Raw genomic sequence first — 21384 nt, 5'->3', positions numbered from 1 at the left:
ACTTAAATTCACTGTAGATATCTCATCGAGCCGACGGCTCTAAGCTGGGTTATTTCCAAGATCTGGAAGGAATAGAAGCTGGTAGAGAAGTGGATGCAAGGGATTCTTAGTTCCATCTACAAAAAGGGTATACGGCTCGACTGAACGCTGATAAATGTTACTAACAAAATAATTTCCCAGATTCTGGTTTAGTAGAAATTTATTGGGTGGGCTTCACGGGAACTCATGCCACTACGGACCAAAGTTTCATCATCCGAGAAATCTAGAAATGTCGGTACTACAACGTGCCCATGTATCACATATTTATCGATTTCAAATAAGCGTATGATACAGTCATTCAAAACCAACTTTGGCAGATAATGCACAAACACGATTTCGCGGACTGATCAGAGCAACATGGAATAGACTAATGTTTTCAAGCAGAAGTTCAGTTCTACTTGACCTTTCGCAAAACCAAACCCTTTTACAACCTTTAAAAAAACTTTATTTGACCTGGATCGGTTCTAGCCGGAACACTGGATGTAGGCGACCTTGTCGTGCTCGAGCATAAGGTACCACGAACGATATTTGGCGGAGTACAAATTATTAGCGGGGAGTGGCGGAAACACTGTTTGATGAGATTCTCATCGTCGATCCGGCGAAAGTCGGTGGGGTAGATTGTGGTGGGCTGGACATGTCGTAAAGATGCCGGACTACAGTGAGACGAAAACGGTTTTTTAAATAATCTCCCCGATATCAGCAACCAAGGGGCTTAACGTGCTAATCAGCTTGACTAGGTCGAAAGCGGTTTATTACTTCTGAGGTGCCTGGGCGACCCAAGTGGCGCAAGATCCAATTATATGGCGACGTTTAATCTTTGCTGACAGTTTAGAATTTTTTACTTCAGTTTAATCGTAGCATTTTTTTCTGTATTCACCAAATAGTTTCTAGTCACTTCATCTGAGCTACTGAGCCCACGTCCAATTTTTCGAATTGATACATCTTTTTTCTTATGGAGAATAATCAATTCCTTATCTTTTGCACTTCATTTTTGGTACTTTCAAGCTATCTGATCGAGTAAAATTTCAAAAAAATACCTTGTAGCATATGGCAAATGATTTATTGAAAACACGTGTTTTTGACAGATGCACGAAAGAACACACGATCATCCAATACTAACAGAGACTCATTGGTTATGTATAATAATCCTTTTGTAGCTGATAGCCACAGCGTATGTGGTACGACCAGTAATTTGGTTTAAACTTTGAACCCGTATTATAATTTTTGTTAGACAATTAAACATATTGGAATAAGATATGCAGATTTAGGTCGTTCATTTTATACGTAAGGATGAGCGCAATTAAATTTCACTCCAATGACATGGTCCTAATTAGTTCAATTGCAAAACGTTTCTACATTTCCACAAACTTTCAAGTTTTGCCCCCAGGGTAGAACCGGGCTGACCAGTAATTGCGCTCCTTTTTCAGAAGATTGATTACCTGCCGGTGTCATCGAGCGAGCTCGAAGGATAATAATTCTTCCATCATTTTAACGAGAACATCAGAGGAGGTGAACCAACTGTCAGCACACACCGGCAATGCATATGTGTTGCATCGTACCCTACAGTTGCTGCTCCAATCCACCAAATAAGCACTTTTGAACTTTGAACTTAATCATCGGACACTTACTTGCAATTTGTCCATTACGTGAGCAGCAGTCCGCTAGTGATGGCCCAGGGCTTGTGGTTGTGGCCGTGGGCGACTGATGGCAATGATGATGATGATGGTGATGATGATGATGATGAAGTGGATGGCAATTGGAGCCTGACGATGGCCTCAGTTGTTGTTGTTGTTCTGACTGTTGTTGTTGATGTTGTTGTATTGGCGGTGTCCCTGCAGCAGACGATGATGACGCCGCTAAAGGCGATGACGAAGCGCAAGCACCGTAGTTCGTGGATCCCGGACACGTGGCTTCGTAGCACGCAGTTTGTTCGCGGGAAGCTACAGCAGTTAGATCATCTTTGGTAAATTTGTTCTCCGGTGAGCTCGCCACTGTAATGGATTCAATGCAGGGAAAAAAGAGGAAAAAAGAGAAGAAGAAGAAAAAAGAAAAACGATTTCGATGAAAAATCGACCGAAGGTGAGGTGTCACATCGGTAGTAGGGGTTATTGGAACACACACATTAAAGTATTACCGCGAAAAAGACAAAGTTCACAAAGATATTTTAATGAATAAATTATAACATCAATACTATGCAGATTTCAAATTAAACAGAATAACCACAAATTTGAATGAGAATTCTGACCTCCGCAGTAGGGGTTCCCTTGTTTTGCTGGAACTTACAAGAGGGTATATAATAAAAACCAGAATTAATTTAGTTGGCACAATATAATTGACCACAGCAAAGGCAGGTGCTTCATCTTCATTTGCTTCAGCATTGTTTCTGACTAGCAGCAGATCCTCAGTTTGACCGTTGACGCCAAATAAATATGAAAACTCTTCCAACGGTTCGGAAAATTTGCAGTGGATTCGTTTTGCTGCAAAGTCCGTTCTTTTTGTGACAAGCAGCGTTTTGATTGCGATGCAAAATACAATCCACATAGCGTGCAAATAGTACGTGATAAAACAAGGGATTTGGGGATTTATAAAAGGCTTGTTCCTAGTTTAAATTTTTTACTTGGAAACTGATTGTTATTTTCACTTTTTCGTGTTCCTCACCTATTCGCGGACAAGCGATCGTATTCTAGCCCGAATAAGTTGTTCACGTGCAAGGTTCCACATGAATTAATTCGAAAACAAAAGTGGGTGCAATATTTTTCACATCAAAACTCAAAAAAGTTATGCACATTAGCAACTTTCTATGGTGCAGTGTGGGCGAGAAATTATCTACTGAAGACGTAACAAATCTAAAAACTTTATTCATGTGCAATAAGATGGCAGCGAACGATTTTACGACGAGCAAGTCTAAAATAAAGCTTCAGTTCGGATATCGAACACAATGAACGAACATGGTGGTCAATAACGTAGACTGCGAATTTGTGAATTCGCGGTGCAACATTCATCCTGAACCGTGCGCCTCCATTTGGCAACCGTTGTGTATTAGCATGCGCCTCCATCGAACGTGTTCATATCAATCAATTTATGAATGTTTAGCAAGTGAATAATATTTGCACAACGAATTGAACACATTTATCAAACTTATTTTTTTTATTAGTATATCTTTGGTCTAATCTGTAAGTATGCTTGACAAAGTGCACATTATTGATTGGTTTTATATTCTACAGTTCGGAGAGAAGCAGACCGAAACGGAAGACTCACATTCCGTTTTCCCGCTAGATAAAAGTTCTCCTTTTCATGCTTGATACTCTAGTGAATAGCTTCAACTATCGAGATTAGAAAAAATATTTATCTCTCGGTATGTCTATTAATTTTTCCCCGAGCACCATTACCATTATCCTCATGAACGGCCAACAATATTTCACGTGGCATAGAAAAAAATGGCTTCTATTAGAAGGTTTAAATTTCAGTCAAGTTGGGTTTCTTTCTGCACGAACTCAAACAACCGCTCATTCGGAGGAAAAAGTTTGGTAGGTAATACTATCGACAAACACGCATTTGAGCAGAATGTTATTTTGGGTCGCCGCTCTGAAGCGTTTTCTAAGAAACGATCGACCGCCGGATAAGGGCTACGCCACAGTACAGCATCACAGCATGTATTCCGCTTAGCAATGCAAATGAAGTTATTTTGCGTTTTCATGCTGTGATGAGTTCTGTGGTCGGCGACACGGATAGTACGTTGATGAGTTGATAGGACATAATTTTTAATGTATACAAATTTTTGGCCGGAAAATCGTTGATGAAGCTCAGTCGCAATTTTCATTGACTCTAGAAACTTTTATTGTAAGCTATACGAATTTCAATTCAGCTGCCAGTGGAAAGCAGCAAATAACTTTCATGTATTATTTATTTCTTCAATGTTTAGGAAAAGTGAGATGATATAGAACAAGGATTGATTAGCTTCATCTTTAATGGAAATTTGCACCAGGGGCTGACTAAGTTGCCAAAGCACAAGGATATGCGTTTTACATCGTAGAATCATCAAAATCTTTTAACGCCATTAAAGATGCTTTAAACTCACTATTTTATCTTTTCTAATGCATAATAAATGGTTAAAGTTTGAATTACAAATCATTGAATTGATTAGCCGCAAGAAGAATATGAAAGATAAACTAAAGAATATGTTAAGCTAGCATTTTATTTTTATAGGTTTTAGGGTTGATTTAATCTTCGGAAAAGTTGCAGTAAACGTAAAAACAAGCAACGTTGCTGGAAAAATAATATTTCTATCTCAATCGGGTGTAGAGATATAGGCATTATTTTTCGTTAACTTCACAAGCCAATAGGATAGAATGGGACAAGTTGAGACATATAATCAGTGCTTCACCTTGAAGCATAGGTCAAGTACTACAAATGTGCCGCTCGTCCCCGTCAACCCATATTTTAGTACGGTAAAAACGTGTGTTTTAAGTATTTCGAAAATTGGCCTAAAACACTGTATTGTTGTAAAACGCAACTAACAAAAGTTAAGGTACAATAATTTTAGGCAACTTTCAAAGAAATTTTCAAAGAAGATACTCTATAACTCTGCTCCCGATGGAGATAGAAATTCTATTTCTTCAGCAAAGTTACTTGTTTTTACATTTTCTACAACTTTGCTCAAGAAACCATGTCTATCTCCTAACACAAGAAATTTAATTTCTTGACTTTTGATTAACTTTTGCTACTTTCAGATTATGCGGGGTATATTCATACAAACAAAAGTGCCAAAGACACTATATTGATGAAATGAAAGTAAAAGACTTTATGATTCCACTTTTTGCAATCTTGAACCACAGTGCGTCGTTCTTTTCATGTCTTAATTTGGTGAAATTTTGGTTTTATTGCTACGCTATCTATATGTCCTAATAAAAATTATGATCTTGTGAATTGTGTTGTTTTTGTATTAATCTGTGTCTTTTTTGTATGTCTCCCGTATTATTCTTTTGCAATTTGTGTATCATATTCGTATCCGGTTTGTCTAAAATTTTGACATTTTTCTGTCTGTGCTATCCTATTTAAGATATATATATATATATATATATATATATATATATATATATATATATAAAAGAGAGTGTGAGTTTGTTTGTATGTTCCACCATAACTCCAGAATGCCTTGACCGATCCGTACCAAAATTGGCACACATATTCTTTGATATAAGGTATTCAGCACTGGGGGTTGATAAGAGGGAGGGGTGTTCGTAACAGGGAGGCTCTAACTCCGAAATGCCTGGAAGGCTCTTCATCAAACTTGGCACACTTGACATAAGGGAATCAGCAGTGAGAGGTTGCCAAAAGGGGGACCCTATCAAGGGGCTAAGTAAAAGGGGTTGTGTTTTCTTACATTTAAACCGATTGCAGTTGTGCAAATAACTTTGAGAAAAGAGAGGATTCCACCGAAGAGGAATATATGATAAAAAGACCTTTGTTTAGTTTTCATTATAGTGATTTTCATAGAGCAAACCAATGCATAATTAGCTACGTGACAGAAGAGGGAGCTGACTGGAAAAGAATCGACAAGTAGGGGACGAAGAACGTGAGTATGACTGTATGTTTCGCCATAGCTCCGAAACTTCTGGACTGTTCTTCATTAAACGTCGTTTGTCAAATACACGTATTTTGGCATAAAAGAATCAGCGCAGGGGGGTTGACAAAAGAGGGAGATGGTCTCTTACAAGGGGAAAGAAAGGTTCAAATGGGCAAAGAGGCGCGTTTTTCTTGCAGTGGGAATGATAGACATTGTACAAGTTGCTGGATTTCTGAAAGGGGGAATAGGGTGACCATTAACAAAGGTAAGGTTCAAAAACGGTTGTTTGTCGATTTATAGGGATGACCGGGAACAAGTTAGATTTACAAGTGGCTGGGGGACAAAATGAGGGAAACTGACAAAGAGAGTAGACACATTAAAATGAAAAATCTGAATTAATCCACCTAGCGGTGTGACCTGGCCTTCCTACTGCAACAATATTTTTTTTAGTTTCTCAGGATCATTTATAATAGTTGACTATATTTTTAATTATCAGTTATCATTTATCAAAATCGTTATGTAATAGTAAAATTCACAAGAATATACTGCGTGTAATAATTATATTTTCTATCCTAGGGTGCGTAATAATTTGTAAGCGTTATTTAATTTACTTTATTTATATTTAGTTTTATAATATTTTCGTCAATTTTTGTAGATCTGAATGAAAAGCGAAGCAAATCCATGGAAATGAACGTCTTAAGAACTTGACCCTTCTTTATCGACAGACTTCGCAGCTGGTTATTAGGGTACAGGACAATTACGGTGCTAGTGCAACGATCTTACCGATTCTATAGCAGCACCGCACATTTTGGAAAGATTTTGGCAACTAAATTTTTTTTGGCGCTAATAAAACTATGAACTCCACTAGAACTTATTGATGATCCTTATAAAATTGACTTCAAACTAAGTGGTCCACCCTTCAGAGGGTTTCAGAGGCTTTTTGAGAATTAGGTTATAAGTTCAAGTAGTCTTATTACGCTCTGCTGAAAGCAACAATAAAACCGATCATGCTTTTCGCTGCCGGACAGCCACCGTCATAGTTTCAATAACCTTTTGGTTTTTGTTCCACAAAGTTATAAAGCATTAAGCTTGCTGTGGTAAAAAGCTAAATCAGACAGCCAGCTTTGTTAACTTGAAATCTATACCTATAAAAATGGATTTCTGTCTGTCTGTCTGTCTGTCTGTCTATCCCTATGTTCCTTATAGAATCGAAAACTACTGAACCGATCGGCGTGAAAATTTGCATATAGGGGTTTTTGGGGCCAGGGAAAGTTCTTATAATGGTTAGAGACCCCTTCCCCCACTAAGAGGGGGGGCGGCTTCCATACAAATGAAACACAAATTTCTGCATAATTCGAGAACTAATCAAGCAAATGGAACAAAACTTTACATGTGGGTGTTTTTGGAGACAAGAATTTTTTCTATGGTGAATTGAGACCCCTCCCCACTTTAGGAGGGGGTGCTCCTATACAAATGAAATACAAATTTCCTCATAACTCTAAAATTAATTAATCAAATGGAACCATATTTGGCATGTGGGTATTTTTGTAGCCATGAATTTTTTCTATGATGCATTAGAACCCATTAACTTTTTAGGAGGGGGGCTCCCATACAAATGAAACACACATTTCCTCATAACTCGAGAACTAATCATGCAAATGGAACAAAATTTGGCATGTGAGTGTTTTTGGTGACAAGAATCTTTTCTATGGTAAATTGAGACCTCTCCTCTCTTTAGAAGGGGAATTATGACCCCTCTCCCCTTTAAGAGGGGGGGCTTCCCTGCAAATGAAATACAAATTTCTTCATAATTTGAGAACTAATCAAACAACTGGAACCAAATTTGGCATGTGAAGGTTTTTGGAGGCAAGAATTTTTTCTATGGTGAATTGAGACCCCTCCCCTCTTTAGGACGGGACTTCAATAGTTGGGGGGCTTCTATACAAATGAAATACAAATATCCTCATAACTAGGGAAGCAAATGGAACCAAACCAAATTCAGCTGTGAGCGTTTTGCTTAATTCTTCCACAGCTGGTGTTTCATACAACGAACTAGAGCGCGAAAGAGAATCTACCGCCAGAGAAAACATCAGCATCGAAAAATGCCGCACACAATCATGAATTACGATGGCAAACATATTGGCGGAATTTACATTTTTCCTTCGCGGAAATCGACATTTTCTTAACTAGAAAGTAACAAGCCTAATAATAATTAGATAAACATGTAATTTAAATGTGCGTTTTAGTTTCACTTTGCGATTTATTTAGAGATTCATTCAGTCACGCTCACTCACATCTACGTATCGCACGAGAGAATGCCTACGCTGTTCAACAACGAATTTGTATGTATATGTGTATAGCTCCGGGTTGAGCAGTTGAAGCAAAGCAGAATGTGATCAAGCGGGAAGAAATATGTGTGTGTTTTGTGCTTCTTGCTATGAAAACAGAAAAACTCACGCGTGAGTTGATTTTGATTTGTGATGAGTTTTGAGATTTTGAGTTTTTGCCATCACTGACTACAAGTATATTTTGATTCGTATCATCTTGTTATTGCGGAATATCATGATAAAACCAGAGCTAATTATTATATTATTACCGCAATAAAACCTTTTTAAAATTCAAACAAAAAGCAAGCGAATTTGGAATTGTTATTTGGGTTACCTTTTAAATCCACTATCTAGTCTCTATTTTGACAGATACGTCTTTCGTCTTCGACTTGCTTCATCAAGTTCGAAATAGGTACCAATTCTTAAAAGTTTCAGCAAAATTTCTCAATCTTCGAATAAAAATATTACCCCGAAATTTTTTAATCTTGTTTGTCGATTGCAGAGAAATCTTTTTTGGATGTTTGTTATATAATACGCTCACTCAATTGGATATTTTTTGTGTTCTGTAAAAGGTGGCGATATTGAAATATTGCGTTTTGCTTCCATAAACTATGCTCTTGTACAAAATTTAATAAAATTCTATGATCCTTAGACACAAATCGTATGTGTACTGGTTTATTATTACTAATGTGTGATAAAAGCCTATATTTTGAATAACAAACGCTTAAATTAATTTGTCACCAATTTGTTATGATCCTACATGTACCGATTATGCTAAAGCATTATGCTGATCGTTTCATTAACATTTAAATCGGTTAAGGGTTGTCAAAATACACATGAAATCCATCCAACTTTTGACATGTTCCTTGATGCTACCCAACATAGCTGATTCGCCTCTTCAAAACTTTGAAAACATTTTCATCCTTCGTTGACTTTCGGTACCGTACGCGGCATACATTCGATCAATCATGACACATTTTAATTTGAAAGCGTACTTAGCACTGCGAAGGTTCATAGCTGGAAGCGTCCTTTGTCCACTATCCTTTGGTTTGTACATCATCAAAGCATATATTTAATGACTAGCTTCATCGAATATTACGGGTAATTTCGCCATCATGTCGGCAGCAATTTAGCAGTATGTCAATGGAGCGGTTAGTCATTAGTTAGATGGAGTGACATGGTTATTTTGATTGCTATGCTCTTGTGGATGACTTCAATTACATTAATGGAAGGCACCACCCGAGCTGGATGTGCATGTGAAGGTTTCAAACATAGAATGTAATGTAATGTTTTCCACACAATTAGTGTTTGTTGATTTTTCATAGTATCAGAGATTAAAACCATCCTGCAGCAAACAAAAGCAAATAAAATCACACAAATATTGCTCACAGCAATTGTGTCACCTTAGAGAAACTACGAGATTTATGATTTTACTATTTGCCTAATCTGAACCATTACCCGAAAGGCAGGTTACATTTTTGCGAATGTGGGAGGAACCCTGACGGCAATTTTCTCGCTCTTTTTGTCGCTCGATCAAGATTACAGTTATTGGCCTATTCGTGTCGGAGATAAATGCTATCAAATCAACCGATGGATCTGTCGAATCGTGCCACTCCGGGGGGTTTTGTTCAAGGCCATGATATCCTTGAGCTATGCATGTTACGGGCGCGCGTTGACAGCGGAAATCAGATACGGCTTTCCAGCCGGATGCTCGGTATTTTCGGTCGGTGTACGGTCACAATACGATTCACAAGCATAAGGGGCACATATGACATGGGATGCCGGCGTGAGGGAGCATAAAACCGTACGGACTATGTTTGTGGGGGAGCAATGGATGATGTAAAATAACTATCACGTACTGGTGAGAAATCGCATAAGTTTGAATGCCACTGAGACCGTATGACATGACGAAGAAGATATCCATTTATTTATTGTCGTTTCGTTTGTTCATTTCATGTGTCACATGATGTTATCTGGAAATGAATGGTTGTCAAACAATTCCGTCCGTGACGTATGGTATTGTTGCGGAATACAAGTAAATTATCTGTATGATATTGATACACGAAATGACAACATGCACTAATTTAAACCGGGCATCGAATCACAAATCGTGTTGAGCTTAAAAGCCATTCAACTGATTTTACATATTATGACATTCAGAAAACGAAGACACGATGCAATGACAAGTTGTCAATGACTACTATGAAAGATGTAAGACAATTATTATCGGAATAATCTATTGAAATGTTGGTTCTGATAGTATGGCTGCTGCTGGTTTAACGATGTAGATCTTCTTATTCTCATGGTCGCAAGCATTAAACAGAAAATGGAAAAATGTCAATGTTATTGCCACATAGCATGTAAGTGTGTTTTCGTGCACGGATTGTACTTTAACGATTATTAGACAGATTATTTCAACATAATAACGGAGAAGCGAAGGATGCCGCTAGATTTTTACCGCCAGCACTGCAAAAAATCCCTGCCGAAATCGGAATTGGCTTTAAGCCAATTCACCTTAAAACATGTCTGTTCTAAACGAGTATGAATTCTTCTGTTAAACGTGTGCCACTGCGCACATTTGGCAGAGACCATAAACCGTTTTCATTTCTACTGTAGTGATTGGTGAGTATGAATTCCAGTGTCAGCACTTTGTACTCATAATTTATATACGATTGAATGAGAATAGAACAAATGGTAGACGTCAGGACCTTGGATAACAAGGTATAATATCATCAATTTTTTTGTACGGTTGTCCTCTCCTGTCATCAAATGGCATACAACTTGAAAGTAGTTGAATAAAATTCCACTTTCGCAAAATAACAAACAACCAAAATTTCTAGTATGTTGAAATTAGCGATTATGATAAGTCACATTCTTAATGAACTAATGATGATGACAGTACTGCTAATAACCTATTACCTTAGCATATTTATCGGTATGTATGAACTCTATGCTCGTATTCCTTTATAATGAAGCATCAATTAGTGAAATGTATTAACCATAGTGGATATCCTTTCTCAGAAACATGTAGGTAGGTACCGTCTTGCCGTTATTGAACTCCCAGCATCCTGATATATGTACCTATTTGATTCTCGCTTCGTTCATTGTCTAAAATCTTACGTCTACGCATTCGACTTCACGCTCACGTTTTCTTCAGCCGGCAGAATTAGAACCAATGATCTGGAACGTGAAAGTCTTGTCGAGGAGCAAGTTGTGTTATGTTATCGTTCGAGTACGTGGCCTTACAGCCATCCCACAAGATTGCAATTTTATGATTTCGACATGGAAGGGCGTCTAACAAAGAGCACCATTTCAGTTGGTAAGGGGTTGTGTTTACTACAGTCTCGATTTCTGCCAATGATAGTGGTAAGTAATCGTTAGGGAGCTTGTTGGATTGTTACGCATGAGATACAGTGTGGGATGTTACTTGTAAAGCATGGAGGATGGAAAAACTTTAAAATTTGTTTAAGAGTGGCGCTTTATCGCTCATTGAGTGTTAATGAAGTAAATAAGTTATCAATTGCCCTTGAACGTAGCAAGTTTTAGACAATTTTACCCACATTATCGATGTGCTGAAATTTTATATGGGTTGTCCTTGAACTCTAGACTCACCCCATATCCATACATCCATTCATTAAGAGGGTGGTATAACTTTCAATTAGAGTAAATGAAACAAATTATTTCATTCATGTGGGTTTGTAAAGCTTGTTTGATGTAGGTTGGAAATCTGCTGCGACCATTTGATGAGTGGTTTCTGAAATGGAATAAACGTTGGTAGTATATTCCTTTGAACAGAAAAGAGAAAAGAAAAGAATACAGAATGTTTTTTGGTAAATTTTATGCTTACATCAAGCAGATGGGTCGTCCAGTGTGTTCCACGAAATTCGTACATTATTCGTGTGTCATCTTCGTAACGTGTTCTGCCCGCCGGCACACCGGGGTGGAACGTTCACCCAGAAATCATTCGAATTTTTAAGATTTGAGCAGCCCATAAATTTGTTCCAAACAACATCCAGACGTTGTCATATTTTTTTTATGAACCAGACTGCTTCATTAATATTTACGTTCGGAATAAATCTTACAATTGTTTGTTTCGGGGCAAAGACAGAGTAAGAGTTTCTGTAGAAACTTCGAAGTAGGACTGTTATCAACACAAATAATTGTAAACACAGCGTACAATTGTTAATCCAAATGTTAAGGTAAACATTTCAAAACATATTTTGCGCTTGAGAAGTACTCTTGTAGTTTGAACTCGCAGGAGTTAAAACACTGATAGAGCCCTGAATTGGCGTTTAGTTGTGTAGTTTATCTAGGAAAACTACATGGAAACTTCGACCTGATTTTTTATTTCTTGTCAAAAGTGTAAAACATTCTACAAAAGATGTGCATATTTTCTTTTTTCCTCGCTTAGTTAGTCAGTTATTGAGTCTGAAAAAATCTACCTGCTTAAATTTGTAGGAGGATGTAGGACGCCCAAATTCCATTAGGAATAATCTACAAGAAGGCACGCGGGATTGAAAAGTGTCAAATTTCAATTTATACGGGTTGTAAATGCTCCCTAAGCAGACATATTGATTCGATTAGAAAACCATCTCGAGCACACCTGTTAACTAGAACCTTTTTCGTATCGTTTATAGCCATTACTTCGCAGATATGTTTTTCTTTTTTGAAAAAGTAAGACTCTACATGTTTTTGTTTTTTTTTGTCAATAAAACATAATAATAATAAGTAATAATGAGCAATAATGATTCCAAATGATAGAGCTGAAATGGTTAACCATCCCCTTTCAACTGAAACGCTTGAGCACTCAACTACTGAGAACTAAGGGAGGATGGTAAAATGAGGTGAATCACTGCTAAGAGCTTTCATGCATAATTGAGATTTTCACGATGGAAGATGGAATGCAGTATTTTGTTGGAGTTATGTTGGCAAAACGTTTGCGCTGGGCAGCGTTATCTGATGATTACGAACGTTTCCTGTGAACCATCGACTCACTGACAGATTAATAAAAAGTGGTGGATTTTTATAGCAGAGTTTTTCACGATAACTACTTCACGACAAGAAAAAAAGATACAAATGAAACTATGATGAGCCTGAACGGGTGTAAAAAATTTTGACGTCGAATTTTTCGTTTTTCGTTCATTATTAAAACTTTTAACATTTCCCTAACGGTTATTGTGCAGTGTAAAGTAATCATCGCAATTCATGCGAGTGCGATCTTTCGAGTTACATTTTCTGGCTCTCGAAGTACAGTTTAGAGTGTTGCTTTGAATGGATATTGATTACCCCCACTGAATTTATTTATTCTTTATATACTCTACTGTGAAATCAAAGGGCAATGTAAGTTTGGAGTCTTCTATTTTCCCGGAGGGGAGAGTTTTCGTTTCTTCGGACATCTTGTTTCGAAGATTCTTGATTCAGTTATTCTTCGACAATTTTTAAGTGACGGTGACGGCGAATTTTGTACAGTTATGCACAGTTAATTTTTATATATTCCAAAATTATTATCTACTTTTGGGTTGCTGGTGTATTTTATATATTTTCAGTGAGCGAAATAAGGCGCTATAACCTTGGCCAATAGCAGCCGGGCTTTTGGTCTAAATGCCATAAGTTCATCCCCGAGTGTCCGGAGTATCACTTAACCTTTATTAGCAAAGATACTCCCAACGAAACAAATTTACAGTTAATCAGAAACGGTTGGTACGAGACGTCCCCGTTTCTTCTTCCCCTGTGGATTTTGAAATGCATCTATGTATGAATAACTTATTCACACAAGATTTATTTCTTATAATCGTCTTTGCGGCAATGCTTCACAGTTGGCCTGGCCGATTAAACTTTTGCAATATATCTCTGATATTTTGCAAATGTTAATACAGACAAGAAAATAATTTGAAATATTTTTATAATTAGAAATAATTTAAAATTATTTCCAGGAATCCTTTATTGTGGCTGTGTTGGTATTAATAAGAATAATAAGAATAAGAATAACTACTTCACGACAAGAAAACTTATTCCGCGCTTTTCCAAGCGAATTAATTACGAATCTATTATCATGTTCTCGGATGTCGTTCTCATCAATGCGAAAAAGGTCTAGGTTTGCTGTAAAGTTCACACGGTATTCAACCCAACGCATATAACACCGAAGGAAGTGCGCCGAAAAAAAAGAAAACTTGCTGCCTCACGTCACTCATCATAGAAAAGCTCCTGTATACGTTTTATAACAAAGCTTGAAAACTCTGGCTTAATAATAAGCCTCCCCAAACAAAACGGTGGGCGGTGCTGTCCACCCATCGCAAATCCTTCAACTCAGCTGTATGGCTAAAGGAGTTGATTGTTGTGTGCTGTTGGAGCCTTTCATAAGCTTGTCACCTACCAAAAATCAACTAAATTGATTGGAACAAGGCCGGCCGGATTGCGGTGAGCGAACAGCACCACCCAGCGCTAGCTGCAGCCCCTAATTCGAGCGAGTATTTGACAGGACAGATTCATGCCATCTATAATAGAAGTAAATCTTGAAGAAGGCCACAATTCTGTAAGATTACCTACCACCTCTGGTACTATTTTTAGTTCGGGTGCTTCAAAAATATAGATTAAATTGGAAGCAATAGATCTTTCAGCACGTCAAGAAAGTATTAAATTGAAACTCTGCGGGTACAGATAATTTCTTATTGCGTTGAAAACCAACGAACATCACCGATATCTCCGTTGGTTTCAACAGGACACCGGCTCTAGTTTCTGATAATAAAACAGAAGTTGGGGCTAGTGTTTCATAATGCGCAACGCGTGAGAGTAAGCTTGAAACTATCAATGTTTCCCTGTTGACTACAACAGATGCCGTTACTCTGTAACGCATACTGTACATATTGGAAACAGCCCAATTTCGCACGACAATAAATTTACTTAGCGCAGCAACAGTACTCTCTCATGCATCTGTTTCTTTTGTGTTTATCGCTAATCGCAATCTAACGTTTGACGCCTGAACCAATAAATAGTTGGTAAACATTGTTTTTATTATCGCGTTCACGTTGCGAAATTACATTTCTTCGAATTGAAATGTCGCAAACATATTCAGCTCCCGGCTCTCGTACGGAATCAAAATCACTTTCCCGGGCTCACGGAAGAATGGTAGTAAGATGGGTATAAAAGGTAGGAAAGTTTGTTTTGTATCTAAATTGGACAGAAGTTATGAAAATTAAGCATAACAGAGTAACTGTGTGTACCGTAAATAAAATGTGATTAGTGATTGATTTTTAAATAGGTAAACATAGATAAGGGAGAAATTTTGATTTAACTATCACTAGAAAAGCGTCATCTCTTAAAAGGCAACGGTTCGTGTGGTGTCCTATTGAGTCCACTCAGTGTGTGACCTTCTTTTGAACAATTTAAAAATTATTTTATTCAATAGAACAGCGGGTTTTCTATTTATTAGTTTGTCAGCTAATGCATCACGCGATGAACGACTTAAAAATTGCGATTAAGTTTTCTCGAATCCGTATTAGTATTTTCATTTTATCATATTCTCCGAATAAGTTCATTTATGTTTATTTAATTTAAAATTTGTCTTTTGTCAAATTTAATTTATATTTGATCAATTTTATATGAACGTAGCCATAAATGCCTCTAATTAGATTTAGTTCTGATTAATTTTATTTCAGGGTTTTCTACATTCACTAATGCTTGTATTATATTTTTGATTTTTCTCAACTTTATCACAATTGTCTGAATGTTTTTATAATTCGCTTTCAGTCTAGATCATTGTAAATTGTTTCCGCCTGGCTATGATAGAAGCCTAGGCGTTGGTTACTATGTCTATGTCTGCACGCCGGTTATCCCCTCAAGAGCGATGTTGAACAGCATGCAGGATAAGCCATCAGCTTGTCTCAACCCTTAGCGTGACTCGAAGGGATTCGAGAGTGTCTCCGAGATGCGCACGATACTGATCAGTAGCGTCATTTTGTCCGGAAATCCGTGTTCGTGCATTATCTGCCATAGCTAGCTCGATCGACTGCATCGTATGCTGCTTTGAAGTCAATTAAAATTTGTTGAGTGGGCACGTTGTACTCCGGACATTTCTACAAGATAATTGCCTTGAAACCTTGTGTTATTGGTGACAGTCGGTGTAACACGATCTGGAAAAGTACCTTGTAGACGGCGTTTACCAGCGTTATACCGTGAAAGTGGCAGCAGTCGAGCCGATCAATTTTTTGTAGATGGTACAAATCACTTCTTCCATCCATTCCTCCGATAGCTTCTTCTAATCTCAAATCTTGGAAATAACCATTGCCAGTGTTTTTTGGGATAACAATATCTTCCATTGGCACTCCCAGGTAAATTTACGCTCCACCAACTTCTGCAACTTCGCTGTTTAAGTACTCATCGAAGAACTGCTTCCACCTGTTGACCTCCTCGCACCTATTTGTGATCAAATTCCCACCCTCGCACAGTGGTTTAAAAAGCGAAAAACGCGAACTTGACGTTCTTAAGAGAAAAAACGTAAATAAAATGCTATACTATCTATAGCAAAGTTGTTGTATGTCATCAAAAGCAACTTTTGGTATGAATGAAATTTTGATTAATCCACATAAAAAGAAGATAAAAATTTTATTTTTTCAACGATTTGGTAAAACAATATGGCTTCTTCGGCAAACTTGTAGAAAATAAAATTTGAAAAATCTTTGCCGAAGTCACTTAGGCTCTATCTCTTATAATAAACTGTGTACAATAGTTTTTGTATGAACATCATCTAAAAACTAAAAAATTTAAGATTTTGAAGGCCCAAAGTGACTTCGACAAAGATTTTTCAAATTTTATTTTCTACAAGTTTGCCGAAAACGCCGTTTAATTAAATAGTGCCGAACGCCGAAAATTGTTTTATCAAATAGTGGAAAAAATAAAATTTTTATCTTCTTTTTAGGTGGATTAATCAAAAATTCATTCATGCCAAAAGTTGCTTTTGATGACATACAAAAACTTTGCTATAGATAGTATAGCATTTTATTCACGTTTTTCCTCTTAAAAACGTCAGGTTTTTTGGCTGTTTAAACCACTGCGCCACGTCCTCACACATGTCATGGTTTCGGTGCGTAGCCCTTACGAGTTTGGTTCACTTTTACGTACAACTTGCGCGTGTCATTAGCTTGGAATAGTTGTTTTAATTAGTCCGTCATCCTGCATTTCCGCGTCGTAAATCAGTTGACAATGCAGCTTACATCCATTGCTAAATCCGACGACATCACATCACATGGCGACCGTGACAAGACGACGTCAAGACCGTGAAATTGCGTGAAATAATAGCAAAAAGCTAAAGTGTGCAACGAATTGAACTAAGCAAATTTGCACGAAATATTTATTAAAAGTCAAATTGCACAACAAATTGAACTGAACAAAGTTATAATGCACGATGGGCTGGTTTGTAGCAGACATCAATAATAACATCAAATTGTCTCAATCCGAGCTACAGGCAATTGCCGTAACGGCAATAGTGATTCTATTAGGGGAACTGTGGATAAAATGAACGGGGGGGGGGGTCAAAATGAACAGGTAGCCAAATTCCCAGTAAACCGAATAAAATCTGTTCCAAATCAATAGGTTTCTTCTCCTAAGAGTATTTTAAGCTGTTTGAGACATTATTTGGTGACATAAGCTTTTCAATGTGAAAAAAATTGAAAAAGTAAAAAATATTTGCTGGAATCTGACGCCGATGGTAATTACTATTAGTAAATAAGCTTTTTTGGAGAAACAAATAAAATTTCAACTACAGGTATACCTCGATAGGACGTACACCTTTGCTTCGTTTAGCGTACGTATTACCGAAATGTACGTACTATCGAGTCACAATTTCAGGCTTTGAAGCATTGTTGTATTATGCTTAATATTGCATGAAATTTGCAAATTCGCATACACTATTAAATAAATATATATTTTAGTGGTATTGATTTAATATAGCAGTTATTTTTTAATTTTTTTAAATCATAGATTTTGCCCTTTGTAAAGCTTCGAATGAAGCAAATAAAATGTTGCTGGAAAATGTACGTACTTTCGAGGCAAAATGTACGTATTATCGAGGATACGTACTATCGAGGCAAAATGTACGTATTATAGAGGGTCCGTACTATCGAGGGTACGTACTAACGAGGGTACGTACTATCGAGCTATACCTGTATTCGTACATTTAGTGTTGGTTGCTTATCACTATCCTGCGGATCTGTCGAAAATTCCAAATATTTTAATCAACTATTTGTTTAAAATCAACTCTTGAAAACAATTTGTGTTTTGGGGTAAAATGAACACATCATTATGGGGGCAAAATGAACAGTGTGTATGACGAGTTTTATTTTCCATTTATCTGTAGCCACGACCTAATTACAATCCAAGCAATAAAAACAATCGAGTCTCTCGAAAAATGGCGAAAAATGACCGATAAAACGAGTTGAGAGTCAAACATAGTATGAACATGGTGAAGATACATTATATTAACTTTATGGAGTCCCATTTTAGTCCCAAAAGCCCTGTTGAATATCTACAGCTTAAGTATAACGATGATAATGTAAAATAATGTTTAATTTATCCAAACTGCATGTTAATTTTAGTTTTCTATGACAAGTTCATTTTGCCCCCACTGCATGTTCATTTTACCCACACAAAAAAAAAATCAGGCTCAAATGTGACACTTTCGAAAATAAAGAACTTTTCACTACTAAACGTCTTTTTTCAAGCATCTTTAGATTTTACTACGAAGAATATGAGTCCAACTTTTAATTTGTGTAATGAGTTCGGTATTTTGTTGGTTCCTGGAGGAGCAAATGACGAAATTGCTAAGGGTGTTCATTTTATCCCCAGTTCCCCTACTAAATAGCCATCTTAGACGACGCACTACACTCAAAAAAATCGGCACGTCAAGTTTACGTGAAAACATAGGTAATTCTCATCCATCACTCTTTTCATGTAACATTCACGTGAATTTTTTTTTATTTTATTTTATTTATTTATTAAGTCGACATCAACAGACTATAGTCCCAATGATGGATAAGTAGCTTAATCTAACACACACAGTCAAGAAATTACAATTACAAACACTAACAATTTTCTTAGTCGTCATTTGTTGAAAAAAACATAGAGAAGTTACGACGGACCGTTTCACGTGACAAATTAAAATCAAAAGCGAATGCAACCCGATTGAAAACTCGCTGTATACCAGTCAATGAGCTGTTTCGTCCGTAGTTGGTGCGTTGAAAAGGTACCCTCAGCATTGAGTTGTTCCGCAGTGCCCTGGGACGCACGTTTAGATCAATCGCCCCAAGAATAGCAGGACAATCAATTCTTCCCTGCAACGTGTCGACAGCAAACAGAGCTCTTGCGATGTTCCTTCGTGTCTGTAGTGTCTCCAAATGTATTAATCGGCAGCGACTTTCGTAACTCGGCAACTGGAACGGATTTCGCCATGGTAGACGACGGAGAGCAAAGCGTAAGAAGCGGCGTTGAACTGATTCAATCCTTTGCATCCCGTTTTGGTAATATGGATGCCAGACAACGGAACCGTACTCAAGAGTCGAACGGACGAGTCCACAGTATAATTCCTTGAGGCAATAGACGTCAGTGAAGCTCTTAGCGATGCGGAAGACGAATCCTAATGTTCTGGATGTCTTGTCCACAATGTAAGAAATATGCCGTTTAAACGATAACTGGCTATCCAAAATAACGCCGAGATCCTTTACCTGGTCGACACGTTGGATTTCTGTACCGCGTAGCTTGTAGTTAAAAATGACGGGTTCTCTGATCCGGGCAAAAGAAATAATGGAACACTTCTCAGGATTGACAAGCATGCAGTTCAGATTACACCAATTCGTAAAAGTCTCAAGCTCTTGTTGAAGACAAATTGCATTGTCCTTGGAACGTATCTTCAAGTACATCTTCAAATCGTCGGCGAAGGATAAACGAGGACCTCTGAGTACATAGTTGACATCATTGAAGTACAATAGGAAGATTAACGGTCCTAAATGACTACCTTGTGGGATTCCAGATGAGGCCGGAAACGCATTTGATTCAAAACCTGCAACAGTCGCAATCAGTTGGCGACCTACGAGGTACGAACTGAACCAATGCAACATACTGCCGCTGATACCGAGTCTCTCCAATTTAGCTATCGCAATAGCATGATTGATTTTGTCAAACGCCGCAGACAAATCAGTATAAATGACATCCGTTTGAGCACGATCCGCTAGACTTTCGGCAACATATGTTGTGAGACAAAGGAGGTTTGTAGTGGTTGATCTGCCTGCGATGAATCCATGTTGGTCGTCACTCAAGTAATGTTTACAGTGCGACAGTAGCGGAGTCATGACTACAAGCTCAAATAACTTGGAAATGGCACACAATGACGAAATTCCTCGGTAGTTATTGACATCTTTCCGATCCCCTTTTTTTATGCACAGGGAACATTTGGGCGGTTTTCCATGCAAGCGGAAATACTCCGCTTGTGATTGATAGACCAAACACGAGTTGTAGAGGGATTAATAGGTCTTCAATGTGCTTCTTTAAAAACACAGACGGAATACCATCTGGGCCGGATTTAGTCGATGATTTTAACGTTGATGCGGCTCGAGAGATCATTTCTTCGTCGATGTTGAGCGTTACTACGATTAGTAACTCGCACTCATACTAACCAGTTTACGTGCGATCCCGGTAAATTTTATCAGATTCCCATTAACTAGTACATGAAGTTCATGTCAGTTGCTGTACAGAAGTTTACATGATTTTTCACGTGGATGCGACGTGTCGATTTTTTATAGTGTACGAATGTACAACGAATTGTGCGGCGCGAAGCACAATTAATTCCAAGTACCACAATTTCAGCAATTTTAGTTGTACAAACTTATTTATGATGAAAGTTAGTCATATATCAATTGCCAAAATTACTTTATAACAACTGTGTTAGTAGGGATGGGTGTTGCTTTTTAATTATTGCTTTCGCTACGCTATTGTTCCTGTAACAATTTCGCATAACAATCGATTTCAATTCAAAAATTGCGTTGGTCCACATAAATACATTAAGAGAATTAAGTATCATTTTGTCGAAGATTATACATTTCGGTAGCATACTGCTGAACAATGAAAAATAGCAAGCATTACCGAATTTGTACCTATATCCGTAATTCTGCCTCAACCTGACGTTCGTGCTCGAGGCACTTTTACAAAATTGATTTATAATTGGTTTTCTGACGCATACCATATTCGAAATAAATCATTTTACACTCACCCAAAATTGATTTCAATAATTAATGCAATATTATAGGTATTGGAAATACATTATTTAATGTAAAAGCCGGCGTTTTTTCCTACAAGCTGATTGGTTTCAATCATTCGCCTTATTATTGTACCTTGTTAACCCACATCCATGGGGGTAGTTAATATGTCGATTCTGTCTTCATTCATATGTTTGGGTGGAAAGTGTCG

The 21384-nt window shown here is 37.5% G+C and overlaps 1 protein-coding gene across 1 annotated transcript in view; it reads right to left on the bottom strand.

The window, feature by feature from the left end:
* Positions 1–21384, bottom strand: part of LOC128740442 (dual specificity calcium/calmodulin-dependent 3',5'-cyclic nucleotide phosphodiesterase 1-like) — a 167462-nt gene that overhangs the window by 84248 nt on the left and 61830 nt on the right. The window contains exon 2 of the mRNA XM_053835980.1: positions 1668–2030. Coding sequence (XP_053691955.1) covers positions 1668–2030 — 363 coding nt within the window. The remainder of the gene's footprint in view (positions 1–1667; positions 2031–21384) is intronic.

This window comes from Sabethes cyaneus, chromosome 3, assembly GCF_943734655.1.
Source record: "Sabethes cyaneus chromosome 3, idSabCyanKW18_F2, whole genome shotgun sequence".
Classification (NCBI taxonomy): Eukaryota; Metazoa; Arthropoda; class Insecta; order Diptera; family Culicidae; genus Sabethes; species Sabethes cyaneus.
The sequence above is the reverse complement of the archived record's forward strand: the minus strand, read 5'-3'. Positions and strand labels throughout refer to the sequence as shown.